General features: G+C 57.5%; 1 protein-coding gene across 8 annotated transcripts in view; it reads left to right on the forward strand.

Annotated features, from left to right (window-relative positions):
* Positions 1-23346, forward strand: part of GGACT (gamma-glutamylamine cyclotransferase) — a 49955-nt gene that overhangs the window by 15317 nt on the left and 11292 nt on the right. For all 8 annotated transcript variants that reach the window (XM_062193970.1, XM_062193975.1, XM_062193973.1 and 5 more), the window contains exon 2: positions 18976-19025. Coding sequence is in view for 1 of the 8 variants with exons in the window: in XM_062193978.1 (XP_062049962.1) it covers positions 18976-19025 (50 nt within the window). In the remaining 7 variants the exon portion in view is untranslated. The remainder of the gene's footprint in view (positions 1-18975; positions 19026-23346) is intronic.

The following is a 23346-nucleotide window of genomic DNA, read 5'->3' on the forward strand; positions in this document are numbered from 1 at the left end:
CGATGCCATCGGCGAGTATGGTAGAAAGGAAGATGTCAAGTTCTGCTTTCCCCGTGGGCAGCTGGATCATAATAGATCCAGGTACTCTGTCAGGAAAGCAGGTCGTAGCGTGTGTCTGAAAGTTCGACACTGGTTCAGCTCCGGCTCAGCCTGCGTACAGGCCTGCCTGCCTGCAGCCCGGCCCGTGGCTCGTTAGTAGGATGACCCTGCTTTATCATGAAAAGATCGAAAGTTCCATCGATTTAAACGATTCTGTTTTTGGTTGTGGAACAAAGCACGCACACGTTTCCGTCGTGACCATTTGTAAGTGTGCGGCTCAGCGTTTACGTTGTTGAGCAGCCAGCCTCAGAACTTCTCCAGCCGGCACAACTGACACTCCAGCCCCATCACACAGCACCGTTTCCCCGTGCCCCCGCCCCAGAAACTAGCGTTCTGCTTCCTGTCTCCATGGCCTTGACTGCTGTAGATACCTAATGCGAGTGTAACCATACAGTGTGTGTTGGGGGGGGGGGGGGGCTTGTTTCCCTTAGCATAATGTTAGCATGTTGTACATGTTGTAGCATGGGTCAGAACTTCCTTCCTTGATAAAGCCGAGTGAGTTTCCATTTCTGTGTATGCACCTCATTCTGTTTATCCATTCATCCTTTGATGGATGGGTACCTGGGCTGCTTCCACCTCTCAGCCATGGTGAGTGACGCCATGACCGTGGGTGTGCCACGGTTGCTAACCCAGAAAAGGACTTGCACGGTTTTTTCTTGTGTGTGCAGGATTTCATTGTGAAGGGAACAAGTCGACTGTTCCAGTAACCAGTGTCTGGCTGGTTGTGTGGGTAAGGGTGTTTTCTGTGCGGGTTCGTAGAGCCAGTGGCCAGGGCTGGCCGTGTGTAGACTGCAGTGACCCAGTGACTTTCATGTGTGTTGAGTAGCCCGAGCCACAGCTGGAGCTTGTGAGGTAGGCGAAGGGAGAATTTCTGTCCCCGTTTTAGGGCCACCAGGACTCTGAGCCAAGTGCGTCACCCAGGAGCCACACCTAATGCAGTCCTCTGATTCCCACTGGTGTACACAGCCTGTAGAAGCCTGGGCACCTTCCCAAGGCAGGGGCCACCAGGAATCAGCGCTTTCCAAACAGCTCCTCCTCGCACTCACAAGCGACAGGCACTTGGGTGCTCTCACACGCCTCACTCCACACTCCTCAAGGTGTTGGGGTCTCACTGGGCCAAGAAGGAGCCTGAGGCACAGAGGTCTGGTCACTCGCCCAGGTCTCAGGCAAAGGCCCCGCCCCCAGTGCGGGCAGGGTGGAGGTGTGGGGGGCGTCCTGGGGCCCACGCTGACCCAGGTTGTTCCAGGTGAGGGGTTGTTCCTCCCGAAGCTGCTGCCCTCCCAGTCTGCAGTTGACGGTGCCATGGCCCATTGCTTCCAAGTCGGCAGCACCAGCCAGACACCCTCCACGGCGAGGCCTGGCTCCAGAGTGCGCCAGGAGGAGGGCAGAGAGGCAGGAGGCGGGGCTGTTCTGAGGCCTGCAGTTTGCCACGAATCAAGGAATCTTGCTTAGGCCAGCAAGTGATACGCAGAAAGAAACGTGGAACAAAGTTCAAGAAGTTTTATAGGTAGCTAGTGGGGCAGTAAAAGCAGCAAGGGGTCAGAAGTGCTGACCCCAGGAGTTAAAGTGTCCCAAGAATATTAATGTTTAATGAGGCGCGGGTGAGGGTGGCTGAGCGTCGACCTTGGGCACAGTCGGCCGGCGAGGAGGAGGAGGTGAGTGTTGGGGGGCTGGGTGAACAAGGGTGTGCGTGACCGAGGGGTGGTCCTGGGGCATGTGCTTGTGGTTACTGACGCCCCCTGGGGGAGGCGAGGGAGCGCAGGCTGATCCTGACCGATTCTCAGCACACGCGCGCCAGTCCCGTTGGGTCACGTGCCCAGACTCTGTAGGACACCTTCCCAGAAGCACACGGACAGCAGATCCTTGGCCGGGAGTCCAGGGGAACGGAGACAGGCACCTGTCCGTGTCTGGACTCTGTCAGGGTTTAATGTTTTTGCCGTGGATTCACATAACACATTCCCAACTGGTGCAGGCGTGGGTCACTGTCACCACCCAAAGGATCGGCAGGGCAGGATGGAGAGCACCTCGCGGGAAGGAACTCACCTCGCTGGGGAGCCGAGAGAACCAGTTACTTAGGTCTGTGCCTGTGTCTGCACCAGTGGGGCGTGGGGTACCCCAGAGGGACACAGACTCTCCAGATGTCTGCACAGCACCACCAGGTGCCCGGCTGTTTGCGTCCACGAGTGATTTCCAGGCCCTGCCCTCGACTCCTTTACTTGCAGGGTGGATGGCCCACTGGTGAGTCAGGCGCTGCGCCCGGGGCCTAGTGACAGGTGTCGGAGTTGCCCTTGGCTTACCCTGGAGAGCGTTGGCAGCCCCCTTGCCTCGGAGGAGGGGCGGGGAAGGCCCAGGATGTCAGAAGGCCCTTTAGTGGGGCATGAGGAGTTGTGCACACTGAGTGCAGTGGGCGGGCTTTGGTGTTGCTGGTGCTGAACCCGGCTTCTTGTAGAGCCTGAGTGCATGGCGTGGCCGGTTGGTCAGCCGGGCTGCAGCAGAGTGTGCGTTGTGGACAAGCGGGTCGTGTCCCCATCCCTCATCCCCGAGCACACAGGGAAGAGCTGGCACTTCGTGCCTCTTGAGTAAGCGCTGTAAGGCGTTCCCCGAGGGGCAGCGTGGTGATGGCTGCAGGACAGTTTGACTCTGGTGCAACGAGCCCAGGGCTCCGCTCCAGTCAGCTTCAAGGGGGTGAGAGGGGCCAGCAGGCCGTCCCGGGCCCGTCCCTCGTCTGGGAGCTGATGTCAGAGCTCTGCTCCCCCGGGCCACCTGCAGAACTCGGGCTCCTGGATTGCCAGGACCAGGAGCTGCTCTGGTGGAGGCCGCGGGGAAGGCAGTCGCTAGCACCTGGGTTCCCTGCTCAGTATGCTGCTCGTCTCCGTCACTTTCTTTTTTAAAGATTTATTTATTTACTTGAAAGAGTTAAAGAGAGACAGAGATTTTCCATCCACTGGTTCACTCCCCAGATGGCTGCAGCAGCCAGGGCTGGGCTGGGCAGAAGCCAGGAGCCAGGAGCTTCCTCCTGGTCTCCCATATGGGTGCAGGGGCCCAAGCACTTGGGCCATCTTCCACTGCTGTCCCAGGCCATGATTGGGGAGCTGGATCGGAAGAGGAGCATCCAGGACACGAAACGGCACCCATATGGGAGGCCGGTGTCACAGGCGGCAGCTTTGCCCGCTTCGCCACAGCGCCAGCCCCGTTGTTTCCCACACTTGGAGTAATGTGCACATCCTCACCTTGAAGCATCAGGAAGGGGCTCCCATGTGCTGTTCATAGGGGTAAACTGAAGCCAGCTCTGAGGGGCCACCCTTTGCAGGAGGCAGGCAAGTGTCAGTGCCTCGCCCGTTTTAGACTCGGTCCTGGCGTATGTGGTGGGCGCCACCTTTAGGGTGTGGTTTTTCTCTTCCTTCTGTCCGGTAGGTTGGGGTCTCCCTGCACGCTAGATGAAGGGCTTCTCCCACTCGCTGGTGGCTCTCCGAGGAACGCCCGGCCGCGCGGGCGGGTTTGCAGTCTGTAAACGCCCCCATTCTTTCCTCTGACAGCTGGACAGCTCTTCTCTGAGCTGGCACCCCAGCTCCTGGGCTAAGTCCCAGGCGGCAGCACCATCACTTGTGGCGCCCGTGGTTCTGTGACCCCTTTGGTGGCCCTCACTGTCCATTGTCCTCACAACTGTGGGGTCGCCCTGCGTCTGGCTCGGGCAGGGGCTGGGCCGCCAGGTGCATCTGCCGGAGCATAGAGTCTCCAGGGTTTCCAGGCTTGATGAAGGAGCTCATTTTCCCAATGGGCAGCAGAGTGGCAGGGTTGGGCGTGGACACCGTCTCTAACATCACACTCGGCTTATCCAGGACGGCCCACCAATCTAGGTTACGTGAAGAAATGGAGATGTTGGTCACAAAACCCCAGGCAGCTGAAGGGAGGCAGCTGAAGGGAGGCCTTGGCCAGTGACGTGGGCAGGAGGGAATGGAAAGGACAACGGGTGCTTGGCACGAATGTGTGTACCCTTGAACTCCCTCTAGGCCTGGCTGAGGAGACGACGTGGGGCCCACAGCCCACGTGCGTGGCTGGGCCTGGAGCCTGGGGCTGTGGGTTCCCTGTTGCTCCGGAAGCACGGTTGAGTTACACTGAGAGAGGAAAAGGCAGGGAGACTCCCGGCCGTCGTCACTCAGCTTGGAGCAGAGGGGAATGGGCAGGCTGGGCCGGCAGAGGAGAGGGGACTGGTGGGCACTGGCACTCCGCACAGCACTCGGGTGGCGACAGAACGACGGCGCTCAAATGCTGACGATCGGCTGTCTGGCTTCCTTTCCCACATAAATCGGCTTCTGGACTTCATGCAGTAAAATTCACCAGTGAGTATTTAAAGTTCAGTGCTTCTTCCTTAGAAGTTCGGTGAACTCTGTATTCTCATGTAGGCACGGCCGTGGTCAACATGCAGCATGTGGCCTCACCACAGCCTCCCTGTGCCCCTGCGCCCAGCCTGCCCCACCACAGCCTCCCTGTGCCCCTGCGCCCAGCCTGCCCCACCACAGCCTCCCTGTGTCCCTGCGCCCAGCCTGCCCCACCAAGCCTCCCTGTGCCCCTGTGCCCCTGCGCCCAGCCTGTCCCACCACAGCCTCCCTGTGCCCCTGCGCCCCTGTGCCCAGCCTGCTCCACCACAGCCTCCCTGCACCCCTGCGCCCAGCCTGCCCCACCACAGCCTCCCTGTGCCCCGGTGCCCAGCCTACCCCACCACAGCCTCCCTGCACCCCTGCGCCCAGCCTGCCCCACGACAGCCTCCCTGCGCCCCTGCGCCCAGCCTGCCCCACAACAGCCTCCCTGCACCCCTGCGCCCAGCCTGCCCCACCACAGCCTCCCTGTGCCCCTGTGCCCCTGCGCCCAGCCTGCCCCACCACAGCCTCCCTGCGCCCCTGCGCCCAGCCTGCCCCACCACAGCCTCCCTGCGCCCCTGCGCCCAGCCTGCCCCACCACAGCCTCCCTGTGCCCCTGTGCACAGCCTGCCCCACCACAGCCTCCCTGTGCCCCTGCGCCCAGCCTGCCCCACCACAGCCTCCCTGTGCCCCTGCGCCCAGCCTGCCCCACCACAGCCTCCCTGTGCCCCTGCGCCCAGCCTTCCCCACCACAGCCTCCCTGTGCCCCATGCCCAGCCTGCCCCACCACAGCCTCCCTGTGCCCCTGTGCACAGCCTGCCCCACCACAGCCTCCCTGTGCTCCTGCGCCCAGCCTGCCCCACCAAGCCTCCCTGTGCCCCTGTGCCCCTGCGCCCAGCCTGCTCTCACTGGCAGCAGCCCCCAGCAGCCACTGTGATTTCTGTCCCTATGATTCGCCTTTTCCAGAATGCCAGTGGAATTGTACAGTACGAGTCTGGCTTTTCTCACTCAGCACGCGTGTTTGTGGCTCAGCCACATGATCACGTGTGTGTAACTCGACTTGTTTATGCATTGTCGAGCTGTTGGACATTTGGGTTGTTTCTGGCTGTTGGCCGTTAACCGGGAGAACTGCTGTAGCCCTTCGTGTACAGGTCTCCGTGCACACATATGATTCCGTTTGTCTTGGGAATATCCCTGAGAGCGGTTAGGTTGCGGGGCTCCACGGTCAGTGCATTTTTAAGTCTATCAGATGCCGGCAGGCGGTTTTCCAAAGTTGCTGCACCACCGGCATTCCCGGAAGCAGGGTCTGAGGGTTCCAGTTAACGGCAGCCCTGCCAGACTTCAGCCAGTCTCCTCAACTGGGCCGTCCTAGCAGGTGCCTGATGCAGCCCAGCGTGGTGTGGTTTTTTAAGATTCATTTATTTATTTGAAAGGCAGAGTTACAGAGAGGCAGAGAGAGAGAGAGAGAGAGAGAGAGAGAGAGAGATCTTTCATATGCTGGTTCACTCCCCAAATGGCCACAATGGCTGGAGCTGGGCCCATCCGAAGCCAGAGGCTTCTTCTGGGTCTCCCACGTGGGTGCAGGGGCCCAAGCACTTAGGCTATCCTCCGCTGCTTTCCCAGGCCATAGCAGAGAGCTGGGTCAGAAGTGGAGCAGCCAGGTCCCGAACTGGCACCCATATGGGATGCTGGCGCTGCAGGCAGCAGCTTTACCCACTATGCCACAGTGTTACCCACCCCTCCCACCCCCCTGCCTCCCAGGGTGGTTTTGGTCTGACTTCCCTGATAGGACGGAGAGCGTGCCCTAGCCACATGGAGTGTCTTTCCGTGTGCACACATGACGCACCCACATCTGGGACAGAGTTACCTGTTGCATTGTTTGCCCACTTGCCCTGTGGATTTTCGAGTTCTCCGTGGACCCCAGGTACAGCGGCAGCTCCGTGCTTGCCTCCTTGGTTCCGTTGCAGAGCAGACTCGGCTCTGGTGCAGGCGGCAGATTCACGCTTCCCGTTTGTGCTTGCTGTCTCCTGTGCAGACGCTTCGTCGCTGGAGCTTCAGCTCTGTGCTTGGATGAACCGAGCGGCTGGAGGTGCAGGGGATGGGGCCGGTGTATTTGTGCCACGTGGATCCGCAGCTGCTTGGGCTCCCTGAGCTTAAAGGGCTCTCCATTCCCCACTGAGCTCCTGGGCACCTTTGCTTGACCACTGTTGTCCATACGAGTACGGGGCTACTTCCGGGCCGGCTGTCCTGCTCCATTGATTGAACTCCTTTTTCTTTTATTGAGATAGAATTCACATACCATAAAAGTCAACACTATAAAGTGTGCAGGTGGGTGGTTTCTTAGTGTATTCACACCTTGGGCAGCCACCACCACTAATTCCACATCACTTTCATTACCCCCAAAAGGCTGTCCCATTGTCTTGATGTCTCCTTTTCATCTTGGATCTAATGCCACACTGACGTCTTCATTGTGGCTTGTAGTAAGTATTGAAATATAAACTTTGTTCAGCTTTTTCAGTGTTGCCTTGGCTGTTCTAGATGCTTTTAACTTTTGTGTACATCTTTGAATCAGTTCATCAATTTCTACACAAAAGAAACAACTGCTGGGACTTCTATTAAGATGGGTCCATCACACCGGGTTCTAGTCCCGGTTGGGGTGCCGGATTCTACCCCCGTTGCCCCTCTTCCAGGCCAGCTCTCTGCTATGGCCTGGGAAGGCAGTGGAGGATGGCCCAAGTGCTTGGGCCCTTCACCCGCATGGGAGACCAGGAGAAGCGCCTGGCTCCTGGCTTCGGATCAGTGCAGTACGCTGGCCACAGCAGCCATTGGAGGGTGAACCAACGGCAAAAGGAAGACCTTTCTCTCTGTCTCTCTCTCACTTTCCACTCTGCCTGTCAAAAAAAAAAAAAAAAAAAAAAGATGGGTCCAGCATTGTGCTACAGCAGATTAAGCTGAGACTTGGCCACTGGAATCCCACCTTGGAGCACCAGTTCAAGTCCCAGATGCTCTATTGCTGGTCCAGTTCCCTGACAACACACCTGGGAATGCAGTGGAAGACAGCCCAAGTGTTTGGGCCCTGCACCCATGCGGAGGACCCAGATGGAGCTCCTGCCACTGTGCAAGGTTTTTTGTTTGTTTGATTTTTAAGATTTATTTATTTAATTTGAAAGTCAGAGTTAACAGAGAGAGAGAAGGAGAGGCAGAGAGAATCTTCCATCCACTGGTTCACTCCCCAATTGGCTGCAACGGCCGGAGCTGCACTGATCCCAAGCAAGGAGCCAGGAGCTTCTTCCAGGTCTTCCACACGGGTGCAGGGGCCCAAGGACATGGGCTATTCTCTACTGCTTTCCCAGACCATAGAGAAGAGCTGGATCGGAAGTGGAGCAGCCGGGACTCAAACCGGCGCCCGTGTGGGATGCCGGCACTGCAGGCGGTGGCTTTAGCTGCTACGCCACAGCGCCGGCCCCATCAAGGGTATTTTTCAGTCATGCAGAAATGCTTATAGATGCAGGGCTGATTGTGTCGCCTGGTTCTTCTTGAGTGAGCTTTGGAATTTTCCCATTTGCTCTGAGGTGTGAGCTTCTTGGCACAGAGTGCTGACTGTATCCCCTATCCTCAGTGTTCGAGTGTGTGCTGTCCCGTCTGCTCTGGGACTTGTCACGCTGGTGACTGATGTCCCCTCCCTCCTAGAAACGCGGAAGAGCGTCCGGTGATTCCCATGCAGCAGCCACATTCAGTAACGTTCTGGGTTTTGCCGTATGTGCTCCATCAATTCCCCCTCTTGGATGCGCTGACGATTACTGAAGTGAGTCGCAGGCTTTCGGACATTCCTGAGCCGTAGATAGTTGTAGTGGCCTCTCTAAAGCAAGGACACTTTCTGGTGGAACCCAGTGGCAGTTTGAGGTCATAGGCCTCTCACGCTTTCCCGGTTGGCTCAAAATTCCACTTACAGTGAGATCAGAATCCAGACAGGGCCTGCACATGACCCATGGCTGTTTTGTGTCTTAAGTCTTAGTCTGGGGCAGATTGCCCCCCCCCTTTTTTTAATAACACAGTCATTTCTCTTTACAAGGCCCCATGTTTTGGGCCTCTGCGTCCAGTTGGTATGCTCCTGTGACAAGAGTTTCTTCAGCCTGAGAGTGACAGGATCACGAGGTGGCACCTTCTGTCCCCTGGGGAGTCCCCCCCCCACCCCCGCCGTGCTCTCAGATGCTGGGGAAGAGGACAGGCCAGACACCTGGTCCATTGCTCCGTGTGGCTTACAGTGAGTGCACATGTATGGAAGTCCAGCACCCGTCAGGAACGTGTGGAAAGCATAGAGTTTGCTGGGTTTTCATAGCGTGAGCCCGCTGGGGAGCCAGCAGCCAGCCCGGAGGCCTGGCACACCGTGCACTTTGCTGCCGCTGGCACCCAGTCCTGCCTTCGGCGCTCGGCAGCACGGAAGCGCCTCGTCCAGCTGTTGTGGGCCTGGCTTCTGTGGCAGCGCTGCTCCTGGTGACGTCACCATGGCACGTCTGTCCATTCTCATTGCTGTAGAGTGTTCCAGACTGTCCTGCGGCTGTGAATGCCTTCAGTTGTTGAACATCTGGGTGGCCTACAGTTTGGCACTATTAGAATATTCTTAGCTATGTCTTTTTAAAAAAAAATTTATTTGGAAGGCAGTGCAAGAGAGAGAGGGAGAGGAAGAAGGAGGGGGAGAGAGGAAGAAGGAGAGGGACAGAGAGAGAGGAGGAGCTTCCATCCACTAGTTCGCTCCCCAAGTGGCCACATCAGCCAGAGCTGGGCCAGGCCAGGAACGCCATCTGGGCATCCCACATGGGGCAGAGGTCTAAGCACTTGGGCCATTTTCTGCTGCTTTCCCAGGTGCATTAGCAGGGAAGTGGATCGGAAGTGGAGCAGCCAGGACTACAACCAGCACTTGTAAGGGATGCTGGCTCTGGGCAGGGGGTGGCTTAATCCACTGCACCACCGTAGCAGCCCGTGGGCCATTTTCTGCTACTTTCTCAGGCACCGTAGCAGGAAACTGCATCAGAGGCAGAACCGCCGGGGCTTGGGTGGTGCTCAGTGATGGGAGGCCAGTGTTGTTGAGCAGTGGCTTAGCCCACTGCGCCAGCCCAGCCCCTTATGCTGACTTTCTGATGAACCTGTGTTGCACTTCGTCACGTGCCCTCCTGCTGGCCCTTGGCTGCACATAGTCCAGCTTCGTAGACACTGCCACTGGGGGTGCACTTGCTTATTTTTTAAAAACACACATCTTTCCATGCCACCTCCCAGGCTTCCTACCTTTGAATGGCCACCACCATAGAGCATCCCAGACTGAAACTTCAGAGCTGAAATCCAGAGGCTGTAAGGTGACTGAGGCCCCAGTGGCCCGGACTGCACAGCATGCTGCCCTCCACAGCAGCCCGGGCCCCCTCTGCTCCGCTCTCCTCTCCCCGCTTCACCTCTGCCTGCCTGCTCCCTGTGTGTCCTCGCGGGTGTCCCCTCCTGCGGAGCCCCTGGAGCCCTGTCCTCCCCACCCCCAGTGTATCTGCACCCAGCAGGTAGCTGGGAGGAAGGACTGTCGTCTGACTTCTCCACAGTCCCTGGCACTCAGCACAGTGCCTGGCCCGTAGCCGCAGCTCAGAACACCCTGGTGCAGGCACACGTGACCTTCCAGCCAGCGTGGGCAGACCGAACGCTCAGCAGCTGCTACCCACAGAAGCTTAGCGCCCGGGGCCACTCCTGGCCTCGCAGAAACTGTAATCTAGCTTTGGTTTAGAAAGTTGGAAAGAGGGGCTCGGAGCCCGGCCGCTGATGCAGGAGCGGCAGGTGTGGGCCGGTGGCAGGCAGGTTCATGTTCAGGGTGGTGGCGTGTGCTGAGGGCCAGAGCTGCCCTCAGCGGAGCACCGCCGTGTTTTTCTCCCGACCAGTGGGTGCTGGGGGGGAGGTGCGTGGGTTTGGATCGAAGCCCAGGCTGTTCTGCATCATAGCTGTGATGTTTTAAGAGTTAACTCTTGCAGGCCTCATTTCCTGAGTGGGACGTGGGGTGACACCAGTGTGGCGGGGCTGTTGGAGGACTGGGGAGAAAGGATCAGTCCCGAGAGCCCTGGTATCCCCATGCACTACTTTTCTCCCTCTCTCCTGGGGAGACGAGGGCGGTCCCAAGACAGGCTCCAGCCCATGTCCTGGGCGGCCCCTGCCTTCCTGAAACACGTGGGTCTGGCTGCCCTGCAACCTGGTAGGTGGTGAGGGTGAGCCCAGGGCCCTCGGGTGCCGGCACCCACACCAGCCACCTCGGCGACATCCCCTTCCTCCTCCTTAGGTGCCAGCTCCTGGTGATGGAGGGTGGCCTACCCGGACTGTGTGGTCTTCTTGCCCTCCCTGTGAGACAGGGCCCGCGCCCTGGAGAACTGCCTCGCGGCAAGATGGGGAAGGGGGAGAGGAATCCCTGAATTCGAGAGTGGGGAGACCATTGGTACAGTAAAACTGAGCCAAGTCCGTCTGGATTTTGAACCAAGGGGTCAGAACAGCTTCTCGGGCCCAGTGTGCCCACTCCTCTCCCTCCAGTCTCCCACGCCAGGATGTGCCCTGCTACAGAGCTGTGTGTGCGGCTAGGCTCCTGGTTTTCTGAGGACCCATTTTGGTTGAATTTTTTTCAGAGAGGTAGAGTTCCCATCCATTGGTTCACTCCCTAAATGCCTGCAGCAGCCAGGGCTGGGCCAGGCTGAAGCCAGGCACTGGGAATCCAGTCCAGGTCTCCCACACAAGTAGCAGGAATCCAATCCAGGTCTCCCACATGACTAGCAGGAATCCAACCCTTGAGCCATCATTTGGTGGTTCCCAAGGTATGCAGAGCCAGGACTTGAACCCAGGCCTGCCCCAGAGTTGAAATTTTTCTCTCTCTTTTTTTTTTTTTTTTTTTTTTTTTTTTTTTTTTTTTTTTTTTTTGAGAGGTTCTTTCATCTGGTGGTTCACTCCCCAAATACTGGCAACAGCCGGGACTGGACCAGGCCAAAGGCAGGCACACAGAACTGTATATGGATCTCCCACGTGGGAAGCAGGGACCCAAGTACTTGAGCCATCACCTGCTGCCTCCCAGGGTACGTATTAGCAGGGAGCTGCAGCCGGGCACTCAGGTACGAGATGCAGTTGACATAAACACTGTGTTGAGTGCCTACCCAGGAGATGAACCTTTTTTAAAAAAATATTTATTTGAAAGAGTTAGAAGGAGAGACAGAGACAACCTTCCATCCGCTGGTTCACTCCCTAGATGGTTACAAAGGCCAGGGCTGGGGCAGGCCGGAGCCAGGAGCTTCTTCCAGGCAGGTCTCTCCCACATGGGCAGCAGGGGCCCTCGACTCGGGCCATCTTCTGCTGCTGTTCCCGGGCCATTAGCATGGAGCTGGATCAGAAGTGGAGCAGCTGGGACATGAGTTGTAGGTGGCGGCTTTTCCTGCTATGCCACGGTGCCGGCCCCAAGGTGAATGTTTTTAAGGGGCTGATGCTAGGACCTTTGTTGGCCCCTAGGGATTGGGAGGCTTGTGAACATGACCCTGGGGGGGGGGGTGTCCCTTGTTTGCTCACTGGGGGAGTTGCTGATGCAGGCACAGGGAGGGCCGCGGCTTCCTGGTGTTGGCCTCCGAGGCTTGGGTGGGCCAGGCCAGAGAGGAAAGGGCATCCTTCCTCCTGGTTTACAGCCACGCCTTTGTTCATTTTTTACTTTATTTATTTATTTATTTATTTATTTTTGACAGGCAGAGTAGACAGTGAGAGAGAGAGAGACAGAGAGAAAGGTCTTCCTTTTTGCCGTTGGTTCACCTTCCAATGGCCACTGCGGCCGGCGCATTGTGCTGATCCGAAGCCAGGAGCTTCTCCTGGTCTCCCATGCGGGTGCAGGGCCCAAACACTTGGGCCATCCTCCACTGCCTTCCCGGGCCACAGCAGAGAGCTGGCCTGGAAGAGGGGCAACCGGGATAGAATCCGGTGTCCCGACCAGGACTAGAACCCGGTGTGCCGGCGCCGCAAGGCGGAGGATTAGCCTAGTGAGCCACGGCGCCGGCCCATTTTTTACTTTAGAAGGTGGTTTTGGGCGAGTGAAATGGCATCGCTTCTGTAGACAAACGTTAGCCCATTGCTACGCTTGAGCTCTTCAGCTGGGAAAACGGCTGCAGAAACACAATTTGCCTCGTAATTGGAAGCATACTGTAAGCTTAAGAATGCAGCAACTCTATTTTTTTTAAAGGAAAAAAAAGCTGTTCTATAGTTTCTCAAGTTTATTTGGAAAAGTTTTTACCCCGAAAGCAGCCAGTGTTCCCTGCTAAGGGTCTGACACTTCCCCAAGTGGACAGACCCTGCGCTGGCTCTAAGTGCTGGCTCCACTGGGGCATCAACCCAGACAGGCTGTGGGTGACATCTGAGCTCTGGGGACCACCCCCCAACCAGAGAGGCCCTGGGGTTGTGAACCCGGGAGGCTGGCTGCTGCCTTTGTTTTTCTGGTCAGCGTGGAGTGTTTGATGGGAACAGGGCAGACTCGGCTTCCGTGCACTCGGGGTCCCAGGAACCCCAGGCAGTCAGGAGGTCTGGGACTCCACACTCAGGCCACAGCCAGGGAGCAGTGGCCCCGCAGACTCGGAGCTCACAGCAGGCTCTCCCCGCCTCACTGTGACGTTAGGATTTTCACTTCTATTGGCTGCTTTGAGTGAACTGAACTTGGGGTAAGCACACGTGCACGGAAAGGCTCTGAAAGCTTTGGGGACAGGTGACAGTCAACAGACCCACAAGGTTGAATTTTCAGTTCTGTGCTATTTATTTATTTTAATGATTTATTTATTTTATTTGAAAGGCAGAGATAGAGGCAGAGGCAGAGAGAGGTCTTCCATCCACTGGTTCACTCCTCAAATGGCCTCAACAGCTGGAGCTAGGCCATTCCTAATCCAGGAGCCAGGAGCTTCCTCCAGGTCTTCCCATGTGGGTGCAGGGGCCCAAGGACTTGGGCCATCTTCTACTGCTTTCCCAGGCCACAGCAGAGAGCTGGACTGGAAGTGGAGCAGCCGGGACTAGAACCGGCGCCCATGTGGGATGCCCGCACTGCAGGCGTCGGCTTTACCTGCTATGCCACAGCGCCAGCTTCCCTTCAGAGGGCTGAGACTGGGTTTAATAATGTTCTCAGTGAAAGGCAATTGTCAAGGTAAATCTGTTGCCGCCACCAAATAATTGAATCGGGATCCCACTGCCCGCTGGATGCACAGCTCGGATCGCTCCTGGCCCAGCGGCTGCTGTTGGCACAGAGGCAGGGGCCCACTGCCCAGCTCATGCGGTCTCTGCAGCCACTGGCTGGCCTGGGGTTCCCTTGAGCTCCTGACTTCCCGTGAGGCCCTGGGATGGGTGGGCTGTGTTCTTGCCACCGTCTCGGGGTTTCCTTCACAGTGTGGTTCAGGTGTCATGCCTTGCAGGGTACAGGTGCTTGTGGGTCCTCGTCCCCGGGGTTCCTGTTAATCCCTCTGGCCCGGGTGGCTGGGTTGGGGGCCCCCTGCTGCCGACTGCTGATGGTCACCAGGAACGTGGCTCATCCCCGTCCTCCAGCCGGCTGTCCACTGCTCCCCTAGGACACGGCTCCTCCTGGTGCAGGCAGCGGGGCCCTCTGCTGAACACAGGGCAGACTGGCCACACCTGGCCAGGGCCTTGGCGGGAGTGTTGAGCTCTGCCTGTGCACTTTGGAGCTGCGATCTTCCCTTCCTCCAGCGCAGGTTGTTGGCAGACACCTAGAGGGGAGAGAGTGGCTGTGTGGTACTTCAGGACCCTCCTGTGGGTCCTCTAATGCGAGTTTGCATCCCAGACTCCACGTCCCACCCTAGGAAGCAAAACATGAAAATCAAACCGTGCTGACAGAGCCTCACCGTGTGTCCGAGAAGCAGAGCCCAGTCGTTCCAGCTCAGACGCGCCTGGCGGGCGTTTCCACTCGCAGGTTTCGGCTGAGAGATGCCAAGCTCCAGGAGGATGAGTGGACGGAGGGGCCAGGAGCTCTCTGCCCTCTCGTGTTCTGCCTGCGTCCAGCTCAGGTCAAACCCAGGGAAGACCTGTGGAGGCCGCATGGGTTCTGCCGGTGGCACACTGGGACAAGGTGCGGAGTCTTGGCTCCTCCTCGACCAGGGGGTTGTTCCAGGCAGAGTAGACGGATTTTGAGCAATTGCCAGTTGAGCTAAAAGCTGCCCCCTCCCACAGCAGGCCTGGAAAAGGGTTCTCTAGGCAGATCATGCGCTGTGTTTCTCAGGGGCTGAAGGTCATTCAGCAGCCGGTGCCAGAGGGGCCCTGGTGCCAGGCATCCCTGGACCACAGCGCCTGGGGCTGCTGCCCTTGCCTGCCTCCTTCCCAGGCGCCCAGGGAGCAACTGCACAGATGGCTGCCGGCCTTGTTCTCATTGCGTGTTGGTTCCCCGGAGGGACTGGGTTTTAGGGCAGCCTCCGCAAACCTGTTTTTGTGAATTCTGTTGGTGGTTTTGATTAGGGCCTGGGAAGCCTGTTGAACTGCAGGTCAGGAACCCCTCGTGAAAACCTGAAACGTTCCAAACCCTGAGGCTTTCTGAGCGCCAGCAGACACTGCAAGAGGGAGTTCCCACAGTTGACCGTGTGGGGGTTGCAGTCTAGACGCCGAAGCACTGGCACTGCGTCGGCTCGCCCGAGGCGCGTGTGCCCGCCAAGGTGTGTAGGAAGCGCGTGCGGATTTTTCCTTTTCTGACTTCAGAAACCTTTTATTTAGGAATACAAGCTTCATGCATTTCCCAAGTAAACTTTAGGAACATAGTGATTCTTCCTACCGTCCCCACCCTCCCATCCACACTGCCACCCTGCTTCCTCCTCCCTCTCCTGTTCCCATTCTTAGTTTTACTAAGATCTATCTTCGATTAACTTTATATACATATGATTAGCTCTATAAGTAAAGAGTTCAGTGAATAGAAAAAAAAAAAAACAAACCTGTTCCACAACGTCAAGACAAGGACTGTTCAGAGTCATTGCATTTCGGAGTGTCAGTTCCACTTCTGTAGATTACTTGTGGGGCACACATGGGTTTTGTGGTTAGGCATGGGTTCAGTCCCCAACATATTTTGTTAGGTTTATCGGATATTCCAAGCCTGACACCCTTCCGGTCCCTAGAGTTTTGGAGGAGGGATACTCGCTGTGGCGCCTGCAGCTTGCCTTCTTCCCAGGGGCTCTCTTCCTGAGGCCAACTTTGATGTGAAGCCTGCCCCCAACAGCCCTGATGGGAGAGGAGCCTAGGTTGGTGTTTCTGACAGCCGACTACCCCGCGGGACCACTGCCCACGCTGATGGAGAGAGTGCTCCCCCCCACTGCCCTGGGCGTGTCTTGCCACAGCTGTAACAGGTGCGCCGAGGCCTGCTGGGCAACAGCCTTCCTGTGTGATTGGCTGCTCTTGCTGCCACCCCTGCTCCCAAAGGAGGTGGGGAGGGACGACTTGGCCTGGGTCACAGGCTAAGGGGCTGGAGCACTTCGCTCTCTTGGGACCTTGCCTGGTTTGCACGGCAAGGAAATGAGAGCGAGCCCCTGCCTCTAGATCTGCTCCCAGCACTGTGTGACCCTGGAGAGGCTGGGGTGAGGCCATCTTGTGTTGTGAGCATTGACCCGAGGACATAAGTGCAACATACAGCCCAGAGCCCGGCTGGTTTATGGGCACTGTTCCTGCTCTCATTTGAGCCACAGCTGGGCCAGCAGGTGGAGCTGGGGTTCCCAAAGGCACGCCATGGGGTGCTGAGCTCCATGCTGAGGGTGACTGGCCCTTTGTCCGGGTGTCGGACCTGCTGGCCGCCTGCCCCAGCACGTGCTCTGGACCCGGGTGCCCGCTGCCAGGCCTCCGCTGGGCTCCGCGCCGTCCTGCCGGGAAGCAGCAGGGACTGGCAGTGCCCTCGCCCCTGACTGTGCCTGGTATTCAGGGCCACGGCTCCCGCAGGCCCGGGCAGTCCCCAGCCTGCTCGTGTGCACAGGCTTGTGCCCGGCACATCACCGGGAGTTTCCGGCTGTTCCTTTCCATGCCCTCCAAGGGCGCCCAGCGGCACGGTGGCGGCCACGTCACAGTGGCGATGCTGACACAGCTCCTTTACCGCGGTGTGGCAGAACAGTCGGTGATCATCAGCGTGGACAGAGCGCCGGTGCGCAGAGCGGCTGCTGAGGTTGTGTCCAGGGTGCGCGGTGGCGTCAGGGGCCACCGTGTGCCTGTTTATTTGCACAGACCCCCGAGAGCTCGCGGTCCTGGGCAGTTGTGTCGTGGGAGACCCGAGCTTCTGGTTTCAAAGGGGCCGGTGTCTGACTGGGCCCAAGCAGCTAATGTGAGAGGGGTTTTGCCACCGACAGTTCCAGGGCGTTCGGTGGGGTTGGTGAGGGGTTGGCGAGGGGTCGACCAGAGCAGGAAGCCCTTGTCTTTGCTATAAAGAAACTCGCGAGCACCAAAGGAAAAGCATCAAAGCGCCAACAGGATGCGGCCTGGAGCCCTGCCTGGCACTGTGGCCCAGAGCTCGCCGGGGAGGTGACCCCAGCATGCTTCATGCTTGCAGGTCAGGCCCAAGTGCAAAGTTCGAGGCATTTTGTTTTTTCACCTGTTTCCTAGAGACTTAAGAAACCTCTGAAGATTCAGTGTGTCACTGCATCAGAGGCTCAGGGTCTTCTCCAGGGAAAACTGTTACCGTGGAGGGAGGGGCGTGCGGGGCTTCCGGGAGATAAGGGAATGCGCCCCCGGCAGGGGGGCCGCGCCTGCTCCAGGCTGATACCCAGTGCGTGGCTGCCGGGGGTCCCACAGGGCCGGGCAGCGGCTCATTGCGACAGTGTGGCCTGAACTGTGTCCTCAGCAGGGCTATGCTGGCACCGGCGGGTACCAGTGAGGCAGATGAGCACAGCACAGGGATGGCGGCCGGGCTGCCCGGGAGGCAGGTCCTCCAGCTTCAGAAGCAGGGAGGTGGCCAGGCTGCTCCAGCAGGGCCTGAGCCTGGGGCCCCAGGTCGGGTTTTTCTAAGGCGGTGGTCAGTTGACAGCTGGCACTGTGCATAGTGAGAGGCCTGATGGGTGACCTGGAGACAGCTGCTGGAAGTGACGGCTTGTACACTTCACTGACGCTTCTGAGGACCACTGGTTTTAACAGAACAGAAAGAATATTCTATTGAGATGTCTTTAAAACAAGCAAACAAAAAGATCTATTTATTTTATTTCAAAGGCAGAGTAAAAGGGAGAGTTAGAGACAGAGAGAGGTCTTCCATCTGCTGGTTCACTTCCCAGATGGCTGCAACAGCCAGGGCTGGGCCAATCCGAAGCCAGGAGCCTCATCTGGGTCTCCCGTGTGGGTGCAGCGGCCCAAGTACTGGGCCATTAGCAGTGAGCTGGATGGGAGCAGCCAGGACTCGAACTGGTGCCTGTATGAAATGCCAGTGTTGCAGGCCATAGCTTCACTTGCTATGTCATAGCGCCCAGCCCCCAGACACCTTTTATGATGGTGGCTTTTGTGTTAGGAACTGGTATACATGTGAAATCCTTTTACAAGTTAGTTTAAGAAGAGTTAGACGTCATCCTTGTTTGCTTCAGCTGGGGTGGGTGTGTATGCATGTGCGCGCTAAACCCAGGCTGGGAATAGACGATAGTTGTAATCTAGAAACGTTCATAACCAACTCTTAAATCCTGCCTTTTACACTCTTGCCACCAGGTGGCTGAGCAAAAAACCAAGCAGGAGAAATCCAACACTCCTGTGCAGGACTGGTAATCACCTCAGTTTCTGCTTCAGCGACCAAATCTGAAGGCAGAGATGGCCCGCGTGGCAGAGAGGAAGCCGCTGTTAGTGCGCGGTGCGCCAGGCTGGGCCGGGTGGACTTTCCACGAGTGCTTTTGTTTTTTAAACATGAGCAACGTGGAGCTAACCAGATTGTGCTGAAGGAAAACCTGGGAAGCCTCTGAGCATGGTTCCACGTCCATGCCGGCCCCTGGCCTGTGACACGTGATGTCCACATTATCCCTGGCCGGCTGGCCTTGGGCCAGAGGTCCGGCTAAGCTCTCCTGTTCCTGAGCGGAGGATGCCCATGCCCTGACCCCAGCAGCAGGCCTCCCACCCAGTCCTGAACACAGTGGTGTGGCTGGCAGAGCGGTCTCTTACTTTTACTTAGAATCGGCTGAAAAGGAAAGTTCGCCAAACTGAATGATGGTAGCTCCTGCGTGTCAGCCGCAGAGGTGCAAGGAAAAGCCCATGTGATAGGGACGGCGCAGACAGCAGGCTGGAAAGCACTGGTGGGCCAGAAGCCGGGGCCCAGCCTGCCTTCCCCCTGGGGGGCGAGGCCCTGGTCGCCTCCTGGCCGGCGTGGCGGCCTGTGCTCGTGCCCCCTCCTTCACTCCTCTCCTTTATTCACTCTGACAGGCAGCCTCTTGGCTGTACACCATTTGATTCACAATGTGCTTTTCTGAGTCAAAGTAAACACGAGTGCCTTAATCCTCTAATGGGAATTAATTGCTTGTTTCAGTGCCTAACTCTGAGCCTGTCTCAATCCCCACAGGAGCACGTTTCTTCCTGAAGGGCCTGGGTTTGTTCCAAACAATCGCAAAGGTAAGGACGCTTGTCTCATGAAAGCAGCCAGCATCACAGAGTTTGAGCTTTATGGCATAGGTGATATTCTCGGTATATACTCTCTGAATTCAGTAGATAAAAGGCAGCCAGTTCTAACGTGGCCATCCTAGCGGGCTGAGTTCCCTCCTAGAAAAGACGGTTCATTTTCATTGCGGGTTTTCTTCTGTGGAAGTCAGCTGACCTGAGTCTCCACAGAGCAGGAACTGACGCCCGGGCCTCCCTGCAGTCGTGGCTCCAGAGAGCCTTCCCTAAGCAGCCTGGTTCCTAGGGCCACAGCCCCTGCTCCGCACGGCTCCGTGCCTGCACTGTTTCCTAAGGGCTCTGGCCAGATACTCCTAGTAGAGCTCGAAGGCCGCTGGAGTTGCCTCGGAGACTGTGGGAGGGCGTGGGGAGGAGACGGGTCAAGGGGAGAGGGAACCGACACTGATCCAGTGCTCACGCCTGGAGCGGGCAGCGGGCAGCAGGGACGCACGCCCACTGAAACAGAAGGAAGTGGAAGCTCAGGGGCTGTGAGCCACTTTCCCAAGGCCCTGCTGTTGCTAATTGGTGGAGGTGGGAATTCCATTCAGGCCAGCCACTGTGCCACAGCACGTTGTATTACACTTCCTGTGCACCGTGTCCCTAGCCGTCCATCTGCAGAGCACAAGCCGCCTTGCCTGACGATGCTCCAGGCCTAGCTGGGGGCAGGTGGAGCCGCAGTGAGGGGCCTCCCCTGCCCCTGTACAGGGGCAGCACCCAGCCCGGTTCATCAGTGGGGTCCTGACGCGCTCGCACTCAAGAGGTGTCCTGGCCTCTTGAGAGCCTCCCAGCAGCCCCTGGAGAGGGACTGGACATGGCAGTCCAGGAACAAGGGCACAGGGAGACAAGGACTCAGCAGAGAACACTGTAAACCCCTCAAGGCCAGCAGAGGGCCAGCGATGAAGATGAGAACAGAGAGAAACATTCGAGGACGGAATACAGAGAGACAATCGCTGAGACAGAGAGGAAACCCAGCTAACCAAAGCCAGAAATGAAAGTGGGATATCACAGCGCATTTCAGAGACACAAGCTTACGAGGAAGTACTAGGAATAATCATGTCCAATGCAGACGAAATGGACCTACCAAGACTGAATGAGGCCACCCTAAAAACCCCAGACCAGCCTACATAACTCAGGAGACTGAAGCTACAATCAAAAACCTCCCCAAAAGAACAACAACAACAACAAAAAAAAGCAGTAGCCTAAGGCCCGATGGTGTCGGTGGTGAATTCTACCAAAAAGTTAAGGACGAATTCACTGCAGTCATCCTGGAATCTTCCAGAAACTTGAGGAGGAAGGAACACTTCCAGATGGACTGTGTGAGGCCAGCATCTCCCTGGTCCCGAGCTAGAGCAGGGAGTGAGCACCCTGACAGGCACGGCTGCAGGAGGGCCAGGGCTCCACTGCACAGAAGAGCAGGTGCCATGGCCGAGGCCCGTGCTCCTGCCCCAGGCTCACCTACTGAGCACGGAGCGCTGAGAGCGTGAAATACAGAGCTGCACGGGAGTGCGCAGCGTGGCCCCGGCAGCCGTGTGAGTGAGGCCCACGGAGGACCCAATGCTGCTGCTGCTCACTGGGCACCGGCCCTCCTCAGCGACACCCCCAGGACTCCCCGTCCTCGGGCTCTCTCAGGCCTGCCTGCCCACTTCGGGTTAAGACATTTCTTCCTTGGCAGTTGACTTCCTCAGGTCATGAAAGCTGTCAGCTGCAGGCCGGGCGCCCACTTTGCACTGGATCTCGCAGCTTCTGCGCCTAGGAACACGTGTTTTCCAGTAGCGCGGTTCTGCTGGGAACTCCTATGTGCCGGGCACTCAACGCAGGGCTCTCTTCCTGCAGCTGCTGCCTCCTCTCCCCCTCTGCCGCTTGTCTCAGCAGCAGGAAGAGCAGGTCCCCACTCAGATGCCCACCACTGCTCCCCTCGGTCAGACCCCTCGCCACCCCTCAATGCCGCAGCTGCTGTTCTCCATCCCTCGTTTTCTGATTCTCTTCCAGGCTCAGAGACAGGGGCCAGGGCTGGGTGGTGCTGCCACAGCAGTGCACACAGGACAGGCTCCTGTGTCCACACCTCCTCCCAAGATGCCTCCCAACATGAGAGTGTGCCAAAGTTTCTGGAACAATACTAGTTGGCGTGGTAACAGATTCAGCAGCAAAGGGACAGCGGAAGCCTTGTGTCCCTGCACAGTGAGAAGCTGGCTGGCCGGGGGCCACTGCGTCAGAAGAGCCGTGGAGACACAGCCACAGGTGTGGGAGGGTGAAGGGGGGGCTGCTGCAGGCAAGGCTGAGTCTGTACAGGGAGCAGAGATCCCCTCCCTCCCCACCGGCTCCCCTTCGAGCCCAGCAGAGAGCCAGGCCAGAACCTGCTGGTATGGGAACCAGACACAGCTATGGAGGGCGGCGAGGCCTCTGAGCCTCTGGGAGGAGCCTGTCAGCGTCTGGTGTGGAAGGCCCGCCAGGGGTTCCCCACGTTTGGAGAAAATTTTAAGAGAAACACAGAAACCAACACAGTCCCAACTCCACTCTCGATTCCTGCTTCTTGCTAACGCTTGCCCGGGAGGCAGCAGGGACAGCTCAGGCACTTGGGCCCATGCCGCCCACATGGTAGACCCAGGCTGAGTTCCAGGCTCCTGGCTTTGGCCCGGCCCGAACTGACGCAGGCATTTGGGGAGTGAAACAGCGCGGGGAAGAGCTCTGTCTCTCTGCCTTTCAAGTAATTAAAGACAATGATGGGAAAGATGATGACCTTAAAAGAGGTAACATTATGTCTGTGAAAGAACAAGAAAAAGGCCTGGGGACTAAACAGGACAAAAAATATTTTATTATAAAGGGTTTTTTTTTTAATTAATTTTTTTTATTTGACAGGCAGAGTTAGACAGTGAGAGACAGAGAGAAAGGTCTTCCTTCCGTTGGTTCACCCCCTGAATGGCTACCACAGCTGGAGCTACACCAGGAGCAGGGCCCAAGCACTTGGGCCATCCTCCACTGCCTTCCCGGGCCACAGCAGAGAGCTGGCCTGGAAGAGGGGCGACCGGGACAGAATCCGGAGCCCATATGGGATGCCGGTGCCACAGGCGAAGAATTAACCAAGTGAGCCACAGCGCCAGCCCCAGACAAAAAATATTTTTAAACCATTTATTTGAAAGAGCTATAGACAGAGAGGGCAAGACAAAGATCTTCTGTCCGCTGGTTCACTCCCCAGATGGCCATAAGGGTCACGGCTGGGGCAGGCCAAAACCAGGAAGCAGGTGCTGCTTCTGGGTACCCATGTGGGTGGCAGGGGCCCACACACTTGGGCCATCTTCCACTGCTTTTCCCAGGCTGTTAGCAGGAGCTGGATCGGAAGTCGAGCAGCTGGGACGTGAACTGGTGCTTATATGGGGTGCTGGCGTCACAGGCAGCAGCTTTACCTACCGCACTACAATGCTGGCCCCAAACATGGCAATCTTAACAATTAATAGAAGGATTGGAAGGTAGAATATAAAGATCTGGGAAAAGGAGACTAGTTAAGCATATTGGAGGGCTGGCTCAGGATACCCACCACCCGAATAGCAGGAGATGCAGACTAACAGACCAAGGAGCAGGAGGAAGACTCCCCCATGATCCAAGACTGAGATTCCCAGGAAAACAGAAGAAAATTGCAAATCCACATCAGCATCAAACGTCAGAACCTGAGGCACGAGGGGAGATGGTGTTACCCTCCTGAGAGCCCAGGATGGAAGAGGGTGGCCGAGCCCACCACGCCGGCCTTCTCGGCGACAGCAGGAAAGGGAGCCAGACCTGGACGGTTCGGGGGAAGTGATTTCTGGAACCCTCTATGAGCCACACCAGTAACGGGAGCTGGACCAGAGGAGGAGGCTGTCAGACAAGGGGGCACAGGGACAGCTGCGTGTGCAGGGGTCTGCAGCAGAAATGAAGGCGGAGGGGAGATGAGTCTGCGGGGCCGGCCCTCGGTGGGGCTGAGAGCCAGCTCTGGGCTGCTCTGACTGCAGCAGCTCCCAAAGGACACAGGCTGCCTGTGCGCCCACTCGCTCAGCTAATGGGACAGCCCCAGAGGCAGGTGCTGGGCTCCATTTCACGGTGGAGGAAGCTGGAGCACAGAGAGGGTGAATGACCTGCTTCAAGCTGCACAGTTACTCAGTGGTACGGCAGGGCTGTGAGTCTGTAAGTCTGTGTTCATCTGCTTTGGGAGTGGAAGGCAGGGTGAGACTTAACACACCCAGCAACAGACAGCATGCAGTAAATGCCAAGTGCAGCCTTTTCTCTTTTTAAAGATTGTTTGAAAGAA

This window comes from Lepus europaeus, chromosome 6 (assembly GCF_033115175.1).
Source record: "Lepus europaeus isolate LE1 chromosome 6, mLepTim1.pri, whole genome shotgun sequence".
In the NCBI taxonomy this organism is placed as follows: Eukaryota; Metazoa; Chordata; class Mammalia; order Lagomorpha; family Leporidae; genus Lepus; species Lepus europaeus.